This window comes from Ursus arctos, unplaced genomic scaffold (assembly GCF_023065955.2).
Source record: "Ursus arctos isolate Adak ecotype North America unplaced genomic scaffold, UrsArc2.0 scaffold_9, whole genome shotgun sequence".
In the NCBI taxonomy this organism is placed as follows: domain Eukaryota; kingdom Metazoa; phylum Chordata; class Mammalia; order Carnivora; family Ursidae; genus Ursus; species Ursus arctos.
The window spans coordinates 58,279,466-58,303,896 of record NW_026623111.1 but is presented as its reverse complement, the minus strand read 5'-3'; the positions used below and the strand labels follow the sequence as shown (position 1 = coordinate 58,303,896).

At 40.0% G+C, this 24,431-nt stretch overlaps 1 protein-coding gene across 2 annotated transcripts in view; it reads left to right on the top strand.

Annotated features, from left to right (window-relative positions):
* SDAD1 (SDA1 domain containing 1) overlaps positions 1 to 18,551 on the top strand; it is a 29,214-nt gene extending 10,663 nt beyond the window's left edge. For both annotated transcript variants that reach the window (XM_026509941.4, XM_057309671.1), the window contains 14 exons: positions 804 to 905; positions 1,463 to 1,532; positions 2,191 to 2,294; positions 4,448 to 4,505; positions 5,575 to 5,633; positions 6,249 to 6,325; positions 6,489 to 6,586; positions 6,691 to 6,767; positions 7,744 to 7,870; positions 9,550 to 9,644; positions 9,772 to 9,962; positions 10,072 to 10,156; positions 10,994 to 11,155; positions 15,340 to 18,551. In XM_026509941.4, coding sequence (XP_026365726.2) covers positions 804 to 905; positions 1,463 to 1,532; positions 2,191 to 2,294; positions 4,448 to 4,505; positions 5,575 to 5,633; positions 6,249 to 6,325; positions 6,489 to 6,586; positions 6,691 to 6,767; positions 7,744 to 7,870; positions 9,550 to 9,644; positions 9,772 to 9,962; positions 10,072 to 10,156; positions 10,994 to 11,155; positions 15,340 to 15,387 — 1,353 coding nt within the window. In that variant the 3' untranslated portion in view covers positions 15,388 to 18,551. The remainder of the gene's footprint in view (positions 1 to 803; positions 906 to 1,462; positions 1,533 to 2,190; positions 2,295 to 4,447; positions 4,506 to 5,574; positions 5,634 to 6,248; positions 6,326 to 6,488; positions 6,587 to 6,690; positions 6,768 to 7,743; positions 7,871 to 9,549; positions 9,645 to 9,771; positions 9,963 to 10,071; positions 10,157 to 10,993; positions 11,156 to 15,339) is intronic.
* Positions 18,552 to 24,431: the final 5,880 nt, after the last annotated feature.

Genomic DNA, 24,431 nt, shown 5'->3' with positions numbered 1-24,431 from the left:
AGAGTGTTTAGAGAAGGAGAGAAATAATATTGTGGCATCTTCTAAAAAGGCAAAATGAAGATTTATGATGTCATGAAATTTTCTTTATTAAAAAATATTTTTTAGTAAAATCAAAAACAAATTCTAAGAAAAAGTATCCTTTCTCCTATTAGCATTGTGGTAACAAGAATACGAGAATATATAATAAGCTCTTTTAATTCATTTTGTTATTAGTAATGTGTGAATAACATTATTATAAAAAATTACAATACTGTAGAGAAAAGTTTTCTTGATCCTGTCTTATTTCTACTTCCCTGTTTCATCTTCACAGATAACCATTTCATTTCCCAAGTGTATATATGTGGATGTATATATGTTATGTGTATGTTAGCTCTTTGAAATATATATAATTATTATGTGTATTATTCTGCAACTTGCTTTCTTTGTGTTGTATATATAGATATACCGATTTAGTACATACAGATCTACCTCATTCTTTTAACCTCCACATATTTCATAGTATGTATGTATTATAGCTTAATCATTTTCCTAGTGATAGTGTTTCCAGTTTCTTTTTTCAAATAAAAACAAAGTTGTATTTTATACTTTGATAAAACTTTAAAGCAAAATATAAAAACAAAAATCAGTGCTGCAGTGAAAATCTTTGTACTCGTTTGTACACATGGGCAAATATTTTTATTGAATTTTAAGTCATGCTCATTTTTTATAGCGGTTGCAGAGTATAAATGCAAAGAAGTCTTTGAAAGCCTTACTGTTTGCTTCTATGCAGATTTTCCTTGTTTACAAAGTAGTGTCTTCTTCAGGATGAAGGACCAACAGCAAGAGACCTGCTAGTACAATATGCCACAGGGAAGAAAAGCTCCAAACACAAGAAGAAGTTGGAAAAGGCTATGAAAGTGCTCAAGGTGAGACTTGTACCTGGAAAATGAGGTAGGAATCATTAGACTATAGAATATGGGGTTTTTGGCAAAAGCTTTTTAAGAATTTGGAATAAAGAAATAGCATTTTTGAGAGACTTCGGAATTTATGATGAATTTTTAAGTACTGGTTTTTTTAGATGACGAAATGTTTTCAGCTCTAGCAAAATCTGTGACTTGAATAAATTAATTTGATTAAACTCACTTTTCAATTGTTCTAATCAAGATGGCCTGTATTAGGGTATTTTTGCTAGATTTATCTTCTCAGGAGAGTACACCAATGAAATACATTTTATATTTTGTGATGGTTAATCTGAAAATTCATTAATTTGGCCCTTCTGTGTTTTTTAATGTTTATATTTCTAAATTCTTTTAAGTCTCACAGGTGCTATTTGCTGGAACATTCCCGAGGTTTAATGTAGAAAGACAAAAACCATCTTTAGTTCTAGTTGAAAGAAAGGTTTTTTGAAACAAATTTGTTGTAGGTTCCTCTCCCGCAATAGTGTGGTGTGATGTAAATGTTTTTTCCTCTCGTTTTATTTCAGAAACAAAAAAAGAAGAAAAAACCAGAGGTGTTTAATTTTTCGGCTATTCATTTGATTCATGACCCCCAAGGTATTACAATTATGACTTCCCAAGTTCCTTTTTGGTCTTACCTCTGTGTGTTACCAGGGAATATAAGATCCCTGGCACTTAATAGACAATCAGTAATTGTTGTTACCATTTGGTTGTAGCCTGGGGAATTATGTTTTAAAGTTGTAATTCCCAGTCCACAGCAAAATAAGAAAAATGTGGAAGGAAGAGTTCTTTACTTTATGTCTTTAACAAACAGTTGCAGTAGGACATTGTGCTTGACTAAATGAAGAATTGATAATCTTTTGTCAGTGCAGATTCTGATTTAGTAGGTGTAGGGTGGGGCCTGAGATTCTGTATTTCTAACAAGCTACCGGGTGGACCAGCTGTGGACCACACTCTGGGAAGCAAGGCTCTGAGAACTGTTAAGTGGAGCTCCTATCAGTCAAGATGTTGATGCTAAAAATCTTGGGACTCCTTAAGACTTAACTTTGGGCACCATTGAAGGGCACCGTTCACTGTGTGTGCATCTTTTCACCTTCTGTGATGCTGCTGTTCTGAACCATCCTGGTTCAGCAGAGTGATTTCAGGTACAGCCCTACCACAGTCGCTGATCTAATGGCTGCTCTTTTCTACGCCTGTTAGGTAGTGGTGTGCAGACCATGGACTCAGTGTGCTTCTCTGGTCTTCTCCTTTCCAGATTTTGCAGAAAAACTACTAAAGCAGCTAGAGAGCTCTACGGAGAGATTTGAGGTGAAAATGATGCTCATGAACCTCATCTCCAGACTGGTGGGAATTCACGAGGTTCGAACTACATTATGTTTCTCATCTTGGTGAACGTTAGAAATAGAATTATTCTTGGTAAAAGGGAAGCCACTAAAGTAAAGCAGTGGCTTAATTTTATCCCCCAAAACCATTTAAACCCGTACAGTTTATAGAAGAATAAGATCTTTCGCTCCGAAAATAGCAATTTTTATCACTGTTTTCTTACCAGTAAGTAAGGATGTTAAATTATACATATATTGAGTTTGTGGACAGACTATTTTGTGTTCTGTTTCTCTACTTTGTTTTACGTATATGTTTTTCTGAGCCAACACAACCCATGTGTTTTTATCGACTATTACTACATTTTGCAGTTTGTTTATCCCTTTATGGCTTTCCTGACTTCCAGACCACTCTGGTAGGAGATGGTCAATGTTTGCAAACCTGAATTCTCTGGTCATTTATTTCATGTTGAATTAAACTGTAGGAGCTCCTTGGTGGTACTTCATATACATATATATGTATATCTGTATAGTGCGTACATGTGGAAACGTCACACACACTCATACACTAACTGCCACTTAAGAGTTGCACGCTCTTCCAACGGAGCCAGCCGGGCGCCCCCTTCAAAAAGTTTATTTAAAGAAAAAAAGTAAAACAGGCTTGTTCGCTGAAAATCTAGCAGTGTCAACATATATTCAGTGAAAAGTGAAAGTACATGTGAATGAAAGCACTTGTTCCCTTTTTCTAAGAAAAACTTAACATCTTAATGAATAAAATGCCTTTTCTCCATGGGCTATAGTCCTACAGCAGGATTACGAGGTGAATTTATGTTGTATTTGTGCAGAAATTTCATGTCAGGCCCAAATTTGAGCTTCATAGGAAAGCAGAAATGATGTGTAATTTAAGCATGGTTTGATAGAAATGATACTAGAGTTTCACAACTGAAACTCTTTATACTGAACCTAAATCTTCCTTATTCTGGTTTTGCTTTGTGGCTAAATAGAAAAAATTAATTTATTCTGACATGAAGAACGTTGAGAAAGACCAGTCCATTTCCAAAGTTTCTCTCCTTGTAGTTAAAGATTACAGCTGCTTTGGTGAACATTTTGTAATGTATATTAATGTCAAATCACTATGCTGTACAGCTGAAACTAATATAATATTGTATGTCAGCTACAATTTTAAAAAAAATACAGTTGCCGGGGTGCCTGTGTGGCACAGCGGTTGGGCGTCTGCCTTCGGCTCAGGGCGTGATCCCGGCGTTCCGGGATCGAGCCCCACATCAGGCTCTTCTGCTGTGAGCCTGCTTCTTCCTCTCCCACTCCCCCTGCTTGTGTTCCCTTTCTCGCTGGCTGTCTCTATCTCTGTCGAATAAATAAATAAAATCCTAAAAAAAAAAAAAACAGTTGCTTTGGGGCGCCTGGGTGGTTCAGTTGGTTAAGAGTCTGCCTTCAGCTGAGGTCATGATCCCACGGTCCTGGGATCGAGCCCCACATCGGGCTCCCTGCTTAGCGGGAGCCTGCTTCTCCCTCTCCCTCTGCCTGCTGTTCCCCCTGCTCATACTCTCTCTGTTAAAAACTATAATAAAATCTTAAAAAAAAAATACAGTTGCTTTAATAACTAGACCCTGTCACCTTTATTTAGATAGACTCCAGAATGCTACTGTTTTCTCTCTAAAACATAGAGCTCAGAGTAATATCGAGCTAAATATAGAGCTTCCTCCAGTGATTGGAGTGGTATCCAGTAATAAAATGAGAACTGTGGGGGTTTGGGTGATTAAATTACACAGGTGCTATTCAGGTTTGAGTTACTATTTTACCCCTTGCTTTGGAGCCTTACTATCATCGCTATTCCTTCCTAGCATCCTCTTTATCTTTGAAGTCTTAAAACAGTTAGTTCTGCAGCCACACTGATTTTAAAAGTAGAAGAATGTTACATTTTGGTTGCCTCTTTCCGCCTGGTTTATTCTGCACATACTTCCTTCTTCCTTCACATAATGAGGATGGCAGCAGCATAGGCTCCCTTTCCTTGGGTAATACAGCACATTGAATCTTGAATGTTGTTGAGAAAAAACAAAAGTAAAAAATGATCCCTAGGTAGCCGAGCTTGGTGATAAAATTGCATTGGGAGAAATAAAACTCTCCAGCTTCAGTTTCCTAAATATTACAGTCTGTGCATTCTTCCTTCCACAGCTTTTTCTCTTCAACTTCTATCCCTTTGTGCAGAGGTTTCTGCAGCCCCACCAAAGAGGTAAGCCTCCTACTCGCCATGTTCATTCAGTGACCTTGGGTTAGAGTAACCATCCATGCCTTTTGTTCTGGAGTTATTAAAGGCACCAGTTAGGAGTCAAGTGTGTTCTGTTTCAGAGAAGGGGAGAGAAACCCTTATGTTTTCTTTCTCCCCAGTCTGCCATCCGTTAATTGTTTTGCTTATCAACTTTAAGAAACAGGTATTTTTGGAAGACAAAAGACTGGATTCTCAAAGCAAGGGTTTTTGTGATACTGTAAACAGGTAGAAAGTTCTAAAAAAGAAGTCTGACCTACTGTAACTGTAATAGATATCAGAATTTTATCTTACGGTTGTCATTGCCCTCATGTGTATTCTCAGTTAAAAACGACATAAGGGCGGGAAAGAAGAGATGGTTGCTTTTGCCTTTGAACTTGAACCAAGATAGGAAGGAAGCCAGCATTTGTTGAACATCTTACATGAGTGAAGCTCTGTGCTAAGTGCTTGACATACATCATCTTATCAGATCCTCTTCAGTCCTGCGAGGTGTAGAAATAAAAAGACCAGGGTCACCCAGCAAATAAATGGCAAATTAGGATTCACCTCACTTCTTCCTAATATATGTTGCCCCTTTGGAGGGAGAGCATGTGTATATATTTCTGTTTATAGTTATTCACTTACTTAGTGATTTCTAGGCTGGACACTGAGTTAGACGCTAAGAATTCCACAGAGAACATAAAGAATGTCCTCACCTTCATAGAGCTTACATTCTGGAGGGAGATCCAGAGAGCGTATGTATTCAATGTCCAGATGAAGAGAAGTATTTTGAGGAAAAAGGAAGAATAAAGACAATACAGAGTGCTGGGGTAGGTTCTGGTTTAGCTTGTGTCAGGAAAGACATTTTGAAAAGGCAGCAGTTGAGCAGGGACCTGAGGGAAGGGAGGGAGTGAGCCATGCAGGGATCTGGGGGTTGGGCGTTCAGGTGGAGAAAGCAGTAGCATTGAAGGCGGGAACGTGCTTGCCATGTTTGCTGTAGTCCTGAGAGACAGAGCAGGAAACTGACTGTGATTTTTCTGATCTCTTGCATTTTCAGAAGTAACAAAGATCCTTCTGTTTGCTGCCCAAGCATCTCATCACTTAGTACCCCCAGAGGTGAGAACTCTTAAACCTTACTTCTGTCTGCATAGCAGTGCCACTATTAAGTATATCATGGTAGCATTTCCCACAGGAATGACTGCCCCCTGCCCCCCTTTTCTTCAAAATGAGAAGAGACACTAACTCTTAAGGAGACACAAGTTTAGTCATAGAAACTGGGGGGGTGGGGGGGGGAGGGAATTTAGTATAGAGAAGTAAAGTTCATTTTAGATAAGTTGTTGAGAATTCTGACTTTAATTGCTAAATCTTTTGTCAAAGAAGTTAAGAATATCAGTAAATTAAAAAAAAAAGAATTTTTAAGTAGTGCCTATTTAAAAATAAATAAAATAGAATAAAATAAAATCATTGGATTTTCCTGAGTCAAAGCAATTTTTAAATCCATATTGAAAAATAATATTAAAAGAGAGCAAATTTAATCTAAGGATAGCTTAGAAGACTGAAACCCAAAGTATTTTTATCTGTCTTCCTCAGTCTTGATTTCTTCCAAGTCCCAAACTGAGGATGGAAGACTGTTCTACTCTGAATAGGCTAAGTGTCCCTTCATCCTCACGCGTTTGAGCAGGTAGAGACATTTTATCAGCACTCATCTCTTTTCTTTTATTCCCAATTCAGATCATTCAGTCAGTGCTCATGACTGTGGCCAACAATTTTGTCACCGACAAGAACTCTGGGGAGGTCATGACTGTAGGGTATGTAGAACGTACCTGGAGGCAGTGGATATGTTCTTAATGTTTTTAAGTCTTATAAAGCCCAATTTATATACCTTTTGCTTTAGTCTTTTTAGGAAACCTTTTTAGATTGAACCATCTGGGATTGCCATTTGGGCTTTTTAAATTCATTTTCCTTTTCTAGAATCAATGCTATAAAAGAGATAACAGCTCGATGTCCTCTGGCCATGACTGAAGAACTTCTCCAAGACCTGGCTCAGTATAAAACACACAGAGATAAGAGTAAGATGCAGTGTATTCTCTGCAGATCAAAGAATATCAAATGATTCTGTTTTCTCAACAGACTCTTGGCTCTGGAGTTTCTGATTAAAGGTGTTATTTTGCAGATGTGATGATGTCTGCTAGAACTTTGATTCAGCTCTTCCGAACACTGAATCCTAAGATGCTGCAGAAGAAATTCCGGGTAGGTGACACATGCATATGTTGATCCAAAGGTTACAGTCTCAGAAGGTGAGAACACTTCCCTACAGTATGAGTTTTAGTGTTTGTGAAGCTTCCGCTGTGAGTATTGGCAATTTTATTCTTGGAATACAATTGGCTCGAATACCATTGCCTTACCTATTTTGTAGTTGGCACGTGCTCTTTGATGCTGACGAGTCTTACAGACCTGTCAGGCTGTTTCATCTTGAAAGCTTTTGACATCGTTCACAGATTGGAATTCCAGAGATCATTCAGTCACTGATGCCAGTGTTGAACGGGCTGTTGCCCAGCCAGGTAGCACCTTTTTGGAATTGGGAAGGAAGAGAAATGTGTGTATGTAATAGAGAGAGGTGGTGATCTCAAGACGTGAGAATTGGAGCAGTTGTTCTCTATTGTCAGTTTCCTGGTCCAGATCAGAAGAGAGCAAGAAAATAGTAGGCAGTGTTCTGGCTGAGGGAATTACTTTGACCCAAGGCATAAGTGGACTGTTTTTGTCGTTTGATTTATTCCACTGTTCATGATTCTCCCTTCTACATTCATAATCTTAGAGAAGCCTTTGTTTTCTTTTCTTTCCTTTTTTTTTCTTTGTTTTTTTGAGGCCTGAACTCACAACCCTAAGATCAATAGTGAGCCCAGATCAAGAGTGGGATGCTTAACCGACTGAACTACCCAGATGCCCCAAGACCTCATCCTTTTCATGAATAATGCAGTCTAAGAACCTTACTAAAAACAATGTTGGAGGGTGGGGGACGCGCCCAGGTGGCTCAGTTGGTGAAGCATCAAGCTCTTGATTTTTGCTCAGGTCGTGATCTCAGGGTCATGAGAGTGAGCCCCGTGCGGGGCTTCATGCTCAGCGCGGAGTCTGAGATTCTCTCCCTCTGCCCCTTCCCCCACTTGCACGAGCGCACACGCGCTCTCTCTCTCAAATCTTTAAAACAAAACAATGTTCTTTCCTTTAGGGTAAGCCTACAGAGGCCTCCATAGAAGCAAGAGTGCAAGAATATGGAGAATTAGATGCTAAAGATTACATTCCGGGAGCAGAAGTTCTAGAAGTTGAAAAAGAAGAGGATGCTGAAAACGATGAAGGTTCATTTTCATTTCACCATTATTCAAGATAAAATCACTCCTATATTGTATTGACCTTGAAATCTTTATGCTGATTGAACATTCATTGGATATTTATTGAGCAAGGACTATGTGCCAAGCACTGTTAACAGGCGTTGGGGATCAAAATGGGCATTCTTCCTGCACTTAGGGAACTTGCATTGCAGCGTAGATGTCTTGTCGGGCCCTCAGGGCAGCTGCCCCTCATCGAGAGCGTGCTGGGCACTTGGGAAAGATAATAGTTTTTTGTTGGTTGCCTAGAAAAAAAGACAGGATTAGTCTGAGCAATCTCCAAGATGCTCCTTGTTGAAGAACACTTGTTGAACGTTATTGAAGAATGCTTGAGAAAACTCTATTCTGATTTCCAGGGTTAACCTTTATTACCGTGATTGCTAGAGTCCTATCTCTTCATATTAATTCATTCATTATATCAAAACTTTTTAAAGCATTACCTGTGAGCTAGCCACTGTCAATATAAAGATGAATGGTATGGTTCCTGTCCTCGAAGACCTTTCATAAATAGCTCAGCAATAAAGTGTTACCAGGATTTATGATTGAAATGGGGCCTAAGGGCAGGAGAGAAGTCAGGTGTACCTCAGAGGTTCAAAAAAGGCCTCAAAGAGGGGCGCCTGGGTGTCTTAGTGAGTTAAGCGTCTGACTCTTGGTCTAGGATCGAGCCCTGTGTCAGGCTCCCCAATTAGCGGGGAGTCTCCTTGTCTCCCCCTGCCTCTCCACCTGCTTGAATACTCACATGCTTTCTCTCTCTCTCTTTCTCTCTCTCTCTCAAACAAATAAATCTTAAAAAAAAAAAAAAACAAAAAAAAAACCTCAAAGAGATGCTGACCCATGAGCTGTATCTTGAATAATAAGTGAGGAATGGTAGAATAGTGGAGATTTTCCAGGCAAACTATGAGCAAAGCCCTGCAGGATTTAAGAAACTATTATAATGTAGGGTACAGGGTGGAATATAGCAAGATACCAGACTAGAGATAGAGTTGAGGCCTCAGCAGAACTGGTTGTGTATACGCCATACCAAAAAGCTGAAACACTTTCTTATGGGGAACAACTGAAAAATTGCACATGTCTGTGATTTCGAGAGCCTATTGTGGTGGCTCCATTAAGAACTAATGCCTCTTCACTGAGGTGTCTACAAGGTTCTTTCACATCCAGAATCTTCAACTTAAGTTCTCTGAATGACTGTTTCTAACTAGTTTCTAAAAACATGTATAAATATGCTTAGACACATTGTCAGCCCCTCGCTGTGTGGCTAAGATAATGTCCAGGTGCTGTTTTGATGGACATGGTATGGTGGAAAGAACATGGGCTCTAGATTCAGACATGATTTTTACGATTTCATCATAGGCCACATTTCTTAGCAGTGTGGCTTGGGGTAGGTATCTTAACTTGAAGGGTCTCTTCCTCTTCTGTTGAGTCGTGAAAGTTAAAGAAAGTGATGATAAGGTTTTGGCTCATGGTAGATACATGGTCAGTGCTTATTTCCCATTCTATAAATTAGTTAAATTGATGTGGTTTATTTAACACTAAATATTGGTCAGTAGAGCTCCATTGACTTTTACCTTCTTTTTGCTTGCTTAATTTCAACTTAGCGTGAGTACACAACATAAAGCGGTGATACTACCGGTGTCTTGTTTTTCACACAGATGGGTGGGAAGGTACCAGCCTCAGTGAGGAGGCAGAAGCCGATGGTGAGTGGGTTGATGTGCACCACTCTTCTGATGAAGAACAGCAAGAAATAGTAAGTCCTGAAACTTCCCAGTACAGGTGCATCACTCTGATGTCCATTAAGGCCTCATTCATGCGGGGCCTTGTTGGGGGACAAGAGCTCACTTGAGCTCTTGCAACCTCTCTTGTGTGCTTTCAAGACCAAGAAGCTCAACAGCATGCCCGTGGAGGAGCGGAAAGCCAAAGCCGCAGCCATTAGCACCAGCCGAGTTTTAACCCAGGAAGACTTCCAGAAAATCCGCATGGCCCAAATGAGGAAAGAACTCGACGCTGCCCCGGGGAAAGCCCAAAAGAGGAAATACATTGAAATCGATAGTGATGAGGAGCCCAGGTAAAAACCACACATCCACAGGGCGTCTTCAGTCAGCTCATGTGGTGATGAAAGTATTAGGCAAAGGACCTCCACCCTGCTTTCATATTGTATTTGTTCTTCACCCCAGGGGTGAGTTACTCTCTCTTCGGGACATCGAACGCCTTCATAAGAAGCCAAAGTCTGACAAGGAGACGAGACTGGCAACAGCAATGGTAAGTGAAGCATGTCATTCCCTGGTTCTTCAGACAACAAGCAAATAAGGTGAAAAGTGAAATAAAATGAATAGCCACAGAATGGCAGTATTTTATTTTGATGTTTTAAATAAAGGTACAATTGCCATAGAATAAAGTGCACAGATATTAGGTGTTCTGTTCGATGAGTTTTAGCAACTAGATAGCCATGTAGCCATCATCCGGAACAAGATGTAGAACACAGAAAGGCACTGCACCTGCCTGGTACCCGGGAGGCGCAGTGCGTTTATCCGAGCTGTTAGGGAAGCAGGGGAGCGTTTACAGTCGTTAAAGGAGAGCCTCTGGCGGGGCCGTGTGATTGCGCGTCCCAGCCTTTCCAGCCGCCCACCTTTTCAGCTTTATTTTCTCTACCTTTATTTGTTTTAGGCATCATCCCATACTGGTTTCACATCACCCTGTGCATTCCATTTATACTGAAACCTATTTAGATAAGTTTAAAAATCCATGTTCTTTCTTCTCCACCTTCTCATATTCCATTGTACTTCCTGAAAACGCTCTACCCTTCACCTCCTTTCTCCCAGCATGAATGCCTTCATCCTGCCAAAAAGAGCTCATCGGTCTCCCTTTCTAGGAAGCTCCTCTGATTGGACTGGCTGAATTATACCCTTTTTTCCACTGAGTTTCCCTTGCCCCATTACAGTATATCATGATCATTCTCCCCTAAAGTGAGTTACTTGGGAGCAAGGACTGAATCCCATCCATCTTTTTATGCTTGGCATCCAGTAGAGTGCCTGGCGTAGAGGAGCCACATATGTGGATTAGGTAACTCTTGAAGTGTTTCTGTGTGTGTGCTAATAGGCTGGAAAGACAGACAGAGAAGAATTTGTGAGGAAGAAAACCAAAATGAACCCATTTTCCAGTTCCACAAATAAAGAGAAGAAAAAACAGAAGAACTTTATGATGATGCGATACAGCCATAATGTCCGGTCAAAAAACAAGCGTTCCTTCCGAGAAAAGCAGGTGAGTTCAATGAAGCTTGATTGGTTAGAATACTGTTGTCATTTTAAGACTTCTTTACTCTTGAGACAGTTGTGCCTTTAGGACCTTGTGTTATATGTGTCTTAGGATTAACAGGGAGCGTTATTGGGGAGCATGGAGAGGTGGAAAGTGGTCAGGACATGTAATCCTACACCTGACTTGGTTGAGATTCACCTGTGTGACCAAAGCGGAGTCTGTTTTCTTCCTCTGTAACGAAAGGAGTGTAAGCTACATGGTCTGTAAGGTCATCCCTATGCTAAAATTCTCGACATTACATTTGTGAAATACAATACCATGATCCTTCCTTATGTGTCCTTTTGCAAAGCTTTTATGTTTGTAGGTTTTGGGGATTTCATTTTATCCATTTATAGTCTTAGCTGTTTAGTCCTATGCTGCTCAGTTGGCTTATTTTAGTAATTTATTATAGTAAAACTCATATTTTCATATCTTTCTTTATGGGGAGTATACCAGAGTATTTCTAAAAGTATTCTGAAGGACTGCCAGGAAATAAAGTCAAGAGTAAACCAGTGTTCCTCAATTGCTAGCCAGGGATGAGCCTGCCAGGCTGGAATGTTAATGGCCAGCTTTCCAGGGCAGTGTTCCATCTGTGGGGGCACCAAGGCAGTATTAACTGAAATAAGGTGCAATTTAAAATCTACCTGTGGCGCCTGGGTGGCTCAGTCAGTTAAGTGTCTGCCTTCGGCCCAGGTCATGATCCCGGGGTTCTAGGATCAAGCCCCGTGTCAGGCTCCCTGCTCAGTGGGAGTCTGCTTGTCCCTCTCCCTCTGCTGCTCCCCTTGCTTGTGCACTCTCTCTCTCTGTCAAGTAAATAAATAAAATCTTTAAAAAATAAAAAAATAAAATCTGCCTATCTGCTCATTTCATTTTTCTGGTTCTAAACTATGTCCAATAACATTATGTAAATAATAAAGTGATAGCATTTTGAATAGAGGTTGTTAAAATTGAGGTGAAAAGAAAGGTGCCATTTCGGATTTTAAATATCTGAATTTTGGGGTCCTGGGTGGCTCGGTCAGTTAGGCATCTGACTCTGGATTTCAGCTGAGGTCATAATCTCAAGGTTGTGAGATGAGCTCCATGCGTTCAGGAGGGAGTCTACTTGGGATTCTGTCTCTTCCCTCTGCCTCTTCCTCCTGCTCTCACGCTCTCTCTAAGTAAATAAATCTTAATAAATAAATATCTGAATTTTGCCAATTCAATTTGAATTCATAGTTGAATTGATTCAATCTATTAGCTTCTTCTTCAGCAGACCTTTATAAGATTGCAGGTTGAGGAATAGTAACCACTGAGTTGCACCATGGTTTGTTCCTTCATTATGAAGTTTTTATGACCTTGCTACATTTTGTGACCGAGGGTGTTCCCCCACTGCCTACTTCCTCTGTTGGTTTTAGTGAGATTTTTTTTTGGCATGATTTGGAAACCTTGCTTTGTTCCTGGCCGGCACCTCTTGAGTCATGAGACGAAAGAATTTTTTATTTAAAAGTACGAGTTCATTGGACATAGGCACTTGTTGGTTCAAGAATGTCTTTCCCTTGTTCTCCAGTTTCCTTGCCATTTGGAACCTGAAATTAATCAGAATTTCTGTTTATATATCCTTGACCTGTATTTTCTTCAAGGTCTCTCCATTATAAAACTAGACTCTAGGTTCCTAATTTTCTCTTATTCTCCTCTTCACTCTAGACCAGCACTCCCCATAGAAATTCAATACAAACCACATAAATAATTTTAAAATAAAAAAGGAAAAAGTAAGAGGTGAAATTAATTTTAGTAATATATCTTATTCAACCCAGTATATCTAAAATAGTATCATTTCAATATGTAATCAATATAAAAGTTATTAATGAGATACTGTACCTTCTTGTTTTTGAACTAATTACACCTGTGGCACATCTCAGTTTAGACTAGCCATTTTTTGAATGTCCAAAAGTCACATGTAGCTAGTGGCTACTGGATTGGGCAGGGCAGCTTCAGAGCATCCCCCAAACTGACCTGTGAGCCTAAAATAGAAAAGCCCATTTCAGTCTACCTTTTGTGTGTTTCTTTTGCTACTCACACATTACACTTCACCTCTGACATTTATGGTCACCAAATGTGTGGAGGTGTTGTCCCTACACAAGCAATTTTCTGTAATACTGGCTAGGTGTCCTGCAGTTTAATTCAATTCTGACATTGTTTTCCTGGAGGTAGTGTCAGACCCCACAGGTTAAGTAAGGGCTCAGTCCTATGAGACCCCTCCCCCGAAACACACACACACACTTCAGAAACCAGTCGCAAGCCCAGGTGATAACCTATGTTTCTGACCAGTGACTCTGTCCTTGGGTTTGATTAATTTGCTACAGCTGCTTATGGGACTCAGGGCAACAGTTGCTTAAGTTTACCAGTTTATTAAAGGATGTGATAAAGGATACAGATGAACAGCCAGATGAGAGATACATAGGGCAAGGTCTGGGAGAGTCCTGAATACAGAAGCTTCTGTCCCTGTGGACAGAAGTAGGATAATCACCTTCCTGGTGCGGATGTGTTCGCTAACCTGGAAGCTCTCAGAACCTCACACTAAAGGGATTTTTTGAAGGCTTCATCACATAGGCATGATCAATTATTAATTCCATTTCCAGCCTCTTTCCCCTCTATGGAGAAGTGTGTGTGTTGGGGGTGGAGGGTGCCGAAAATTCCAAGGTCTGTCTTGGACCAGCCACTCTCCAGGAGCCCACGTAGTCGCCTCATTAGTACACAAGATGCTCTTATCACTCAGGAATTCACAAAGGTTTGGGACCCCTGTATTAGGAACAGGGTCAAAGACAAATATTAAAAGGAGTTGCCCTTACCACTTAGGAAATTACCAGTTTTAGGAGCTCTGTGCCAGGAACCAGGGCTAGAGACCAGTATATATTTTCTATTATCTCACACACCCAAAGCACCCTCTGGGAAAGGAGCGTCACATTTCATACCCCTTCTACCCCGCAGTGATATTTGATTGTCCTAAATAAAAGGGTCTTACATGGCTTGAAAGTGTACATGAGGTCTTATTGTACATTTTTAGAGTATACTCATAGAATTAGTAAAAAGGTGGGACGCCTGGGTGGTTCAGTCGGTTAAGCATCTGCCTTCAGCTCAGGTCATGATCCCAGGGTGCTGGGATTGAGCTTGGCATTGGGCTCCCTGCTCCTTGGGGAGCCTGATTCTCCCTCTCCCTCTGCCTGCCATTCCCCCTGCTTGTGCGCACCCTCTCTCTCTCTCTCTCTGTTAAATAAATAAATAATCTTAAAAAAAAAATGTAAAAAGGTGAGACTAGAAAAGGAAGGTAAAGCTTATGGCAGAGAGAGGAGGATCTTGCAGTAAGGCCTTTAGAAAGGAAAAGGAAGAGGAAGGAGAATGTACAGGTTCCTTATGTTCAAATGGTGGCAGTTGAAGGGAGAAGGGAACTGAGATATGTGTGAGAGTAGTGAGTAGTCTGTGCTTTATTGCAAAGTTTAATGAGCAGAATTAAATTTATGTAACCTTGGGTTATAACATCATTATCTAACATATAGTTCTTACGCTGTGCCTTAACTATTCTAGAGCTTTCCATTTTTTAACTAACGTAATCAGTATACAACAATATGAGCAGGTACTGTGATTTTATGTTTTACAGATGAGAAAATAAGACAGAGATGAGTCTAAGAAATAACCTCCTCAGCCATACAAATTAGGTTGAAGTGAACTTGTTAATTTTTCTACCTTAAGTTTCTATGCTTAGCTATTCTGCCTATCTACAAAGACATACCAAGACCCAGATATGAATAAAGGCAAGGAGTCAATAACTTAAAAAATCATAAAATCCAAAAAATTTGAACATTTAGATATAGATTCAGGCAATTCTATCCCCCCAAATTCTTTAACAAAGCAAACAAATAAAAATACGTATCTATATGGTTAAAATTCAAAAGCCAGAGATCTTAAGAAATTTCTAGGAATCAAAGAATGGTGCTTGGGAATTCGTGGAATAGTATCTGTCACACACCTGAGCCACACAGTTGTCTCAGGATGATTTGTTGATTTAGTGATTCCATTCTGGTACACTGCCAGATGACCAAGTTAGCATAACGGGGTACCCGAGAGTTCCCATGTTTAAAGTTTTGTGTTTTTTTTTTTTTTTTTTTACATTCCAGCTGGCACTACGAGATGCACTTTTGAAAAAAAGAAAAAGAATGAAGTAACCTGCAAGCAAATTTTCCATTCCAAGAAGAATGCTAAATTTGAATCATTATTTTGAAAATTAATCAAGAATGTTTGTTTACATTAAAAAGTCCTGAAGCACTGTATTGTGAAAAACACAGTAAACCTGGTAGCAATTTAGTGTTTTGTTTTGGAGATGGGTAATGGTAGGCATGTTTGAAATGTAACCAGTAGTGGTGTGGTAAAATCATTCTTATTGAGCATCCTTGAAAAAGAAAAAAATGTTGGGTGCCTACGAATTGTCACTGTAGATATAAAAGACGAATGGGCCATAACCCCTCACAGAAGGCATTCACAGCCTGTTTGGGAAATAGGAGGGGCCGATGTGTGTCGTAAGTGTATTTATAGTGCAGTGTAAATAGTTCTCTATTAGAGATAGGTCTGTGCTTCTCTGGGGTCATAGAGGCCTCTGCAGGGCATGGGAGTTAAACATTTTCTCTTAAAACAGGACAATGTTACAAGAGTAAGAGATTCTTACTTGTATATAGGCTTAACCTGCTGAAAACAGGTCCCTGCTGTACAGATTTTTCGTAGTCAATTTAGCTCTTTAGTCCATCCAAAAAATGTAAGTATTTTTTCGAATGCCAGGTACAGGCTTTTTGGTTAAGACCTCGCTTTTTAAATTGCCTTAAGTATAAATAGTAATCTTGGAGTGTCTTTAGTTTGTCTTTTGGGCTGCCATCGAGGAAAAAGAAATCAGATTGGTTTCCTCAGCCTGCCTTCATGCCGTAGTATTTTTAGCCCACTGTTTGCTTTGTCTCAATAAAAGGTTCCTAATGTCAGGTAGGTCCTGTTGTGTGTGTTGAGTGCTGTATTGGTCTCCCTTCCCTAGGCATGTCTGAGTAGATTTCAGGGGACACAGAGCCATGGTCAGCGTCTGTTTGCAAGTCATTGCATTTGGAAATAGTTTGGTGCCTTTGCCTCAGATTCCCTAGATCATATTGGGATAGATGAGAAAAGTGTTCTATGATACTTCAGAATAAAAGGCAATTTTCTGCCCACCAGAAATAGAAGCTTCTAAAGCTTCTCTTGTTCACTTTCTGTGTTCACTTCTGGTTTTATTTGAAACTTTGGGACCTTCCGCAAAGATGCCTCAGATTACTGGCTATTACTTGTGAAATCGGAAGTTTAATGATTAAGTTGCACTGGCCTGGTGAGAGGAGTTCTCAGAGTCAACTTCAGCAACTTAACAGGAAGTGTCCGATGCAAATTTGACATTTCAGACCTGAAACTTTTTTTCTCTCTCTCTCTTTTTTTTGTTTGCATTTTTGAACTGGGTGTCTCCTTGAGAGAGGCAAATAAAATTCAAAATGGCATAGCAGCTGGGGTTCACAGCTTTGCTGCATGACTTGTGATGGTACCTGGAAGTGTCATCCATCCTTTCCCTGGACCTTTGTACCCCATTTAGAGGCCAGGGGGCCAAAGTCCATTCTGTGCTCAGACTTCTACTGTGGCTTCACCCTGCCCTTAACTGAGGTTTATATGCAAGATAGAAAAATATCTAGTTTAAAAAGGTGAAAGTCTTAACTCTTATTTCTTAATTGCATAGTATCTTAATTTGACCCGATTCCTTTTATTACTTTATAAATCTTCTCTTGAGAATATGTTCTGTAAACCTGAAGATCAAAGTTTGGATGCTGTCAGCAAAGGCAGAGTGATCTTTTAGGGTCCCTTTTACCTTGAAGACGTCATCAGAGTCTGAGCTTCAACTTTTCAGTCTCTGTTTTTTGTCAGTCCTGAGGATGGATGCATTTCAGGGATGAACTCCCATTTCCAAGCTCATAATATAAATAAAATGATGTATAAATCTAGAATGCTGATACACCATGTATGTGATCTCAGCAAGTTCCACAAAAGGCAGAGTCTGTTCTCTGCTAGATCACTAATGCTCATCGGTGCCCAGGATGTTAGGTGCCTAGCAAGTATTTGAATACGCGATTTATTCCCTGCCAGTTCTCTCTCTCTAAATATAATACCATCTACCTCATTGGTTGTTTTGCAAATTTTGAGACTGTTATAATAAGCACTTACCATGGTATTTGCCACAAGGTAAGCATTCAGTAAATTTCACATCAAAGATTAGTATCTGTTTCTATTTTTTCTATATTTTGTTTAATCTTTGTGAAATGAAACAACAATTAGAGTTGCTACAAATATTTGTTTTGCCCCTCCTCCATTCTGGGGGGAATTAGTTTGAAATATAAAAATGTATATTGAATGCTCAGTGTGTGGGTTGCAAACACAATGTTTGTGTCACATGGAAACCTTCAATCCAACGAAGGAAGTAGGCTTACAAAATGACAGTACAGGGCTGCTATGGAGCTATCAGAAAAGGCACAGCACAGGGCTGAGGGCATCCTAAAAAGAGGGAGGTTCAGCTGGCAGGAGGGTGAAATGGCCATTAGCTAACAAACGGCTGCTTATGATGAACTGGAAGCAGTAGGAACTATTCCTGAGTCATAAAAGTTACGGTTTAAAAGGTGGTATAATTTCTTAAAAGTTATGTATCGATTTTGTTTTCATTACCTTATATTCTATTCTTTGAAAATTTGTAATCTATTTAAATTGTCACATGGCAGCTCAGAATCAGAATGTTTAATTGGAATATTCTGTTCTTTAGATAAACACGTTTTAAAATGTGTTACCAGGAATAATACAGTTCTACCAAATGACATCCTTTCATTGTATAAAAATTAAAACTAAAAATTATTGTTTTTTTAATTGTAGTTTATGAGATTTTAAAAGAGCTTGAAAGTGAATAGAGAAGTAAGGCACTGACATGGAGCTTTTTCTCTTTTATAAGGAAATAAAATTCTCTCCTAGTACAGTCTTTGGTCAGTACTTATTTAAAAATGCAGAAAAAAACAGAGCACAGCTAATTCTGTACTGTTTAAACATCATATGTTTGTATAGGGCACTTCTTAAATGGTAATCTTGTCCTGCAAATTCTGCTTTCATTGTTTTGTCAATCCAGTTTCAGTGTGGAAATGGTTAAGTTACGATTTATCCACATTATGGAATATTTTGAAGCCATAAAAATGTTTACAATAGGAAATGCTTATTATAAATGAAAACAAAATACAAAAGTATTTATAGCATCATCAAACTAGACATGTAAGAAAATGAATAAAGGCCCAAGAGGAAATACTGTGTTGTTTATAAAATGATACTGGTTTTTTTTTTTTTAAGATTATTTATTTATTTGTTTAACAGAGAGAGACAGCCAGCGAGAGAGGGAACACAAGCAGGGGGAGTGGGAGAGGAAGAAGCAGGCTCCCAGCAGAGGAGCCCGATGTGGGACTCGATCCCAGAACGCCGGGATCACGCCCTGAGCCGAAGGCAGACACCTAACGACTACACTACCCAGGCGTCCCTAACTTGGATTTCCATGATTATTAGAGAGATTGATATGGTTTCACATAGATTTTTGTCATTTGGTTCTTTTTTTATAGCTTTTTGGTTTTTTTTTTTTTAATTATTGATTAGTAGGAGATCTTTATATATTCTGGATACCAATTCTTTGTCAGTTACTTATGTGACACATCTCTCCACAGATGGGCATTGCCATCTTTGTGACAAACTAAGTTCCCATATATACCTTGGGTCTGGGAATTTTCCAAACCAGTCCTGGATCCTTTTTTTTTAAAATAGACTTTTTTTTAATTTTTAAGATTCATTTATTTATTTGAGAGAGAGAGAGAGAGCAGGGCTGGGGAGGTGGGCAGAAGGAGAGCAAATCCTGAAGCAGACTCCCCGCTGAGCACAGAGCCCAACGCAGGGTTCGATCCCAGGACCCTGGGATCATGACCTGAGCTGAAACCAAGAGTTGCCGCTCAACCAATTGAGCCACCCAGGTGCCCCTGAACAGACTTTTGTTTTAGAGCAGTTCTAGATTCACAACAAAACTGAGTGCACCAGAGGGATACATTCATTACAGTTAATGAACCTACATCATTATCACAAGTCATAGTTTACATTAGGGTTCACTCTTAGTTTTATATATTCTGTGAGTTTAGACAAATGTATAATGGTATTTATCCACCATTATAGTATCATAAAATGTCGTTTCACTGCCCCTAAAATCCTGTCTGCTCTGCCTATTCATCCCCCTCTTCCCCCAACCCCTGGCAAGCACCGATGTTTTTACTAGAGTTTTGCCTTTTGCAGAATGTCACAGAGTTGGAGTCATGATACTATATACCATTTTCATTCTGGTTTCTTTCATTTAGTAATATGTACTTATGTTAACGCCACGTTTCTTCCTGGTCTGGATAGTTTCTTTTTAGTGCTAAATAACTCCATCCCCTGGCTATAGCATGGTTGGTTATCCGTTCACCTACTCAAGGACATCTTGGTTGCTTCTAGATTTTGGCAATTACGAATAAAGCTGTTATAAACATCCATGTGCAGGTATAGCCATAAGTTTTCACCCCTTTGGATTAATACCAAGGAGAGCAGTTGCTAGATCATATGAAAAGAGTTTGTTCAGTTTTGTAAGAAACTGCCGAACTGTGTTCCAAAGTGGCTGCACCATTTTGCTAGACTTCTTAGCAGTCCTAAGCTATTCTCCTCTCACATTTTACTATAATCAGCAAGAAGGAGGTAGGTGGCAATGTCAACACTTTGACTAGAAATCTAGCTAGGTTATTCGGTTCTTTAGTTACATTTTCTACCTTCCACATTATTGTAGGTGACAGTGTTGTTAAATGTCCTGCCACTAAGTAACAACCACCTTTCTCCAGTGGCCAATAACATGTTCCTCACTTCCCCTGAAGCTACTACTGGCAGTCTCCTTAATGGCCATCAGACCTCTAATAGTCTATTCAAGGAACTTCGGGCTTTCACTACCTTCCAGCTGCCACCTACCACTCAGTTCCAAAGCCATGCCTACAATTTGAGGTGTTACGGTGGTAACATTCACGTCACCTAACTCTTCATTAGTTATCTACTGCTACAGAACAATTGATCAAAATTTAGTGGCTAAAGCAATGAACATTATTCCGTGGTTTCTGTGGATCAGGAATTTGGGGGTGCCTTAGATGGGGCTAGAGGATCCACTTCCAAGGTAGCTCATTCATATAGCTATTAGGAAGAAGACGCCATTCCTCTCTGACTCTTGGTAAAAGGTCTCAGTTCCTCAAGGCAGGAACCTTTTCACAGGGCTTTGTAAGTGTCTGCGGGGCGTGACAGCTGGCGTCCTGCTACGTGAGCAATCCCAGAGGGCAAGGAGGCTGCAACGTGTTTTGTGATCTTGCCTTGCAAGTCAGACACCATCACTAAAGCGGTATTCTATTCATGAGAAGCAACTCATTAAGGATAGCTCACAGTCTCGGAGGGGAAATAGGCTCCACCATTGCACGGGAGGAGTGTTGAGGGATACATGGCAATTTTTTGAAAACTACCACACTGCTTTTAAACTGAACAAAATGAGAGAGGAAAGTCCAAGATGGAGTAGGAAACCTTAGTTTTGTCTGGTCCCAGGAAATCAGCTAGACAGCTATCAAATCATTCTGAGGGGCGCCTGGGTGGCTCAGGGGGTTAAGTGTCTGCCTTCGGCTCAGGTCAGGATCCCAGCGTCCTGGGATCAAGCCCCACGTCAGGCTCCTGGCTCAGCAGGGAGCTTGCTTCTGTCTCTCCCTTTGCCTCTCCCCCTGCTTATGCTCGCTCTCTCTGTATCGCTCCGTCTCAAACGAAAAAATAAAATCTTAAAAAATCATTCCGAACACCTGCAAACTCAACCGGAGATGGAAGAAAAGAATAACTGCAACTCTACGAATAGAGAAGTGACCACTTTCTGCAAGGTAGGAGGTGCGGAGAAGTGAATCCGAGGCGGTATTTGCGAAAAGAGACTGCGGCGGGAGGGAGCCTACCGCGACCAGCTACCAGCAAGCGATAGAGCAGCGGAGCACGAAATCGGAAGTTTAGGAGCCTGCCCTGGTTGAAGGACGTCGCCCAGGTGGCTAACTGGACAGAACCCTACCTGGGACAGTGCGGTCTCGGGAAGACTGGGGTGCCTGAGTGCAGCAGAGCTCCCAGGCATTGGAGCGGGGAAGCTGGCTGCAAAGAGTGAGCCCAGGAGTGGGCTCTCAGCTGGGGGTTGCCATAAACTGTGAACCGGGGCACAGTCAGGCGTGCTCTCTGGGCAAGGGCCCAACCAGCTGCAGAACCGGGGAGACCCCCTTTCCCCCTCCCCCTCCCCTGGGGAGGAGTCAACAGGGATAGAAACACTCAGTCACAGGCTGGGTGAGCACAGAGTGCGGCCAGAAACCAGGGAGACAGGAGTGATTGACTGCTTTTCTCTGAGGGCTCACTGAGGAGTGGGCACTGAACTTTCAGCTCTGTGGCAGGAAACTGGGAGGCCCTCATTTTCATTCTCATCCTCTAAAGCTGCCCAGAAAGCCTCAGGGAACAAAAGCCACAGAGAGCATTCCAGAGCCGCTTACTTGGCCTGGTCCCTTGGCAAGGGCTGTGCAATTCCGCCTGGGACAAAGACAGTTGGAGAATCAACGCAACAGGCCCCTCCCCCAGAAGATCAGCAAGAACATCCGGCCAAGACCAAGTTTACTGATCAGTGAGGACTGCAAAACTCCAGCGCTAGGGGAATACAGCCCAGAGACTTCATGGCTTTTTTCCATGATTCTTTAGTCCTTCAACTTTATTTTATTTTATTATTATTTTTTTTAATTTTTCTTCTTTCCTTGTTCAACCATTTCTTATTTATCAATTCCTTTTTAAATTCTTTTTTAATTTTCATTTTTACAGTTATATTCTATCCCTTCATTGTATTTAATCTTATATTTATGTGTGTGTGTGTGTATATATATATATATACACACACACACACACACATAAATGCAAGTTTTTCTTTTTTTAAAATTTTGGGATGCAATTTCTTCTAACAGACCAAAGTACACCCAAAATCTAGTGTATGGCTCTGTTCTATTCACCTGTCTGATCACATTCTCTCTTTTTTTCTTCTTCCCCCCTTTTTTTTTTTGTTTTGTTAAAGTCTTTTTAAATTTTCATCTTTACAATTACATTCTATCCTTCCAATGAATTTAATTTTATTTTTGTATATGTGAGTTTTTCTTTGTTTACAATTTTGAATTGTAGTTTCTTCTTACAAACTGACCAGACTACACTCAGGAGATAGTTAGCGTATTGCTCTGTTCTGCTCACCTGTCTATTTATATCCCTTCCTTTTTGTTGTTGTTGTTGCTGTTTTCTTTCTCTTTTGTTTTTTCTTGTCTTTTAATTTCCATTTTTACAGCTATATTCTACCCTTTCATTGTATTTAATTTTATTTTTATAAATATATAAATTTTTCTTTCTTTGCAATTTTGGGATCTAGTTTTCTTTAAAACAGACCAAAATACACACAGAACCCAATGTATTGCTCTATTCTGCTCACCCGTCTGATTATATTCTCTCTTTTACCCTCCCCTCCCCCCCCCCCCCCCGGTTTCAAGTCTCTTCTGATTTGATTAGTGTATAGTTCTCTGGGGTCATTGTTGCCATTTTAGTATTTTGTTCTCTCCTTTATCTATACTTCTCTGGACAGAATGACAAGATGGAAAAACTCACCTCAAAAAAGAGAACAAGAGGCAGTACTGACTGCCAGGGACCTAATCAGTATGGACATTAGTAAGATGTAAGAACTAGGGTTCAGAATAACGATTATAAAGATACTAGCTGGGCTTGAAAAAAGCATAGAAGACACTAGAGAATCCCTTTCTGGAGAAACAAAAAAACTAAAATCTAACCAAGTTGAAATCATAAAGGCTGTTAATGAGATGCAATAAAAAATGGGGGCTCTAATTTCTAGGACAAATGAGGCAGAAGAGAAAATTAGTGATACAGAAGACCAAATGATGGAGAATAAAGAAGCTGAGGAAAAGAGAGATAAACACCTACTGGATCACAAGGGGAGAACTTGAGAGATAAGTGATACCATAAAGCAGAACAATATTAGAATAATTGGGATCCCAGAAGAAGAGGAAAGAGAGAGAAGGGCAGAAGGTATATTGGAGCAAATTATAGTGGAGAACTTCCTTAATCTGGGGAAGGAAATAGGCATCAAAATCCTGGAGGCTCAGAGAACCCCCCCTCAAAAATCAATAAAAATAAGTCAACACCCCGACATCTAATCATAAAACTTACAAATCTCAGAGAGAAAGAAAAATCCTGAAAGCAGCTCGGGACAAGAGGTCTCTAACCTACAAGGGTAGAAACATTAGATTGGCAGCAGACCTATCCACAGAGACCTGGCAGGCCAAGAAGGATTGGCATGGTATATTCAGGGTACTAAATCAGAAAAATATGCAGCCAAGAATACTATATCCAGCTAGGTTGTCATTGAAAATAGGAGAGATAAAAAGCTTCCAGGACAAACAAAAATTAAAAGAATTTGCAATCACCAAACCAGCCCTACAAGAAATACTGAAAGGGGTCCTCTAAGCAAAGAGAGAGCCTAAAAGTAACATAGACCAGGAAGGAACAGAGACAATATACAGTAACAGTCACCTTACAGGCAATACAATGGCACTGAATTCATATCTTTCAATAGTTATTCTGAATGTTAATGGGCTAAACCCCAATCAAAAGACACGGGTATTAGATTGGATAAAAAAGCAAGACCCATTGATATGCTGTCTGCAAGAGACTCATTTTGACTCAGACACCTCCAGATTGAAAGTGAGGGTGTAGACACCATTTATTGTGCTAATGGACATCAAAAGAAAGCTATGGTGGCAATCCTTATATCAGACAAATTAAATTTTAAACCAAAGACTGTAATAAGAGATGAGGAAGGACACTATATCATAATTAAAGGGTCTATACAACAAGAAGATCTAACAATTATAAATATTTATGCCCCTAACATGGAAGCAGCCAATTATATAAGCCAATAAATAATAAAAGTAAAGAAACACGTTGATAATAATACAATAATAGTAGGGGACTTTAACCCCTCCCCCACTCCATTTCAATGGACAGATCATCTAAACAGAAGATCAACAAGGAA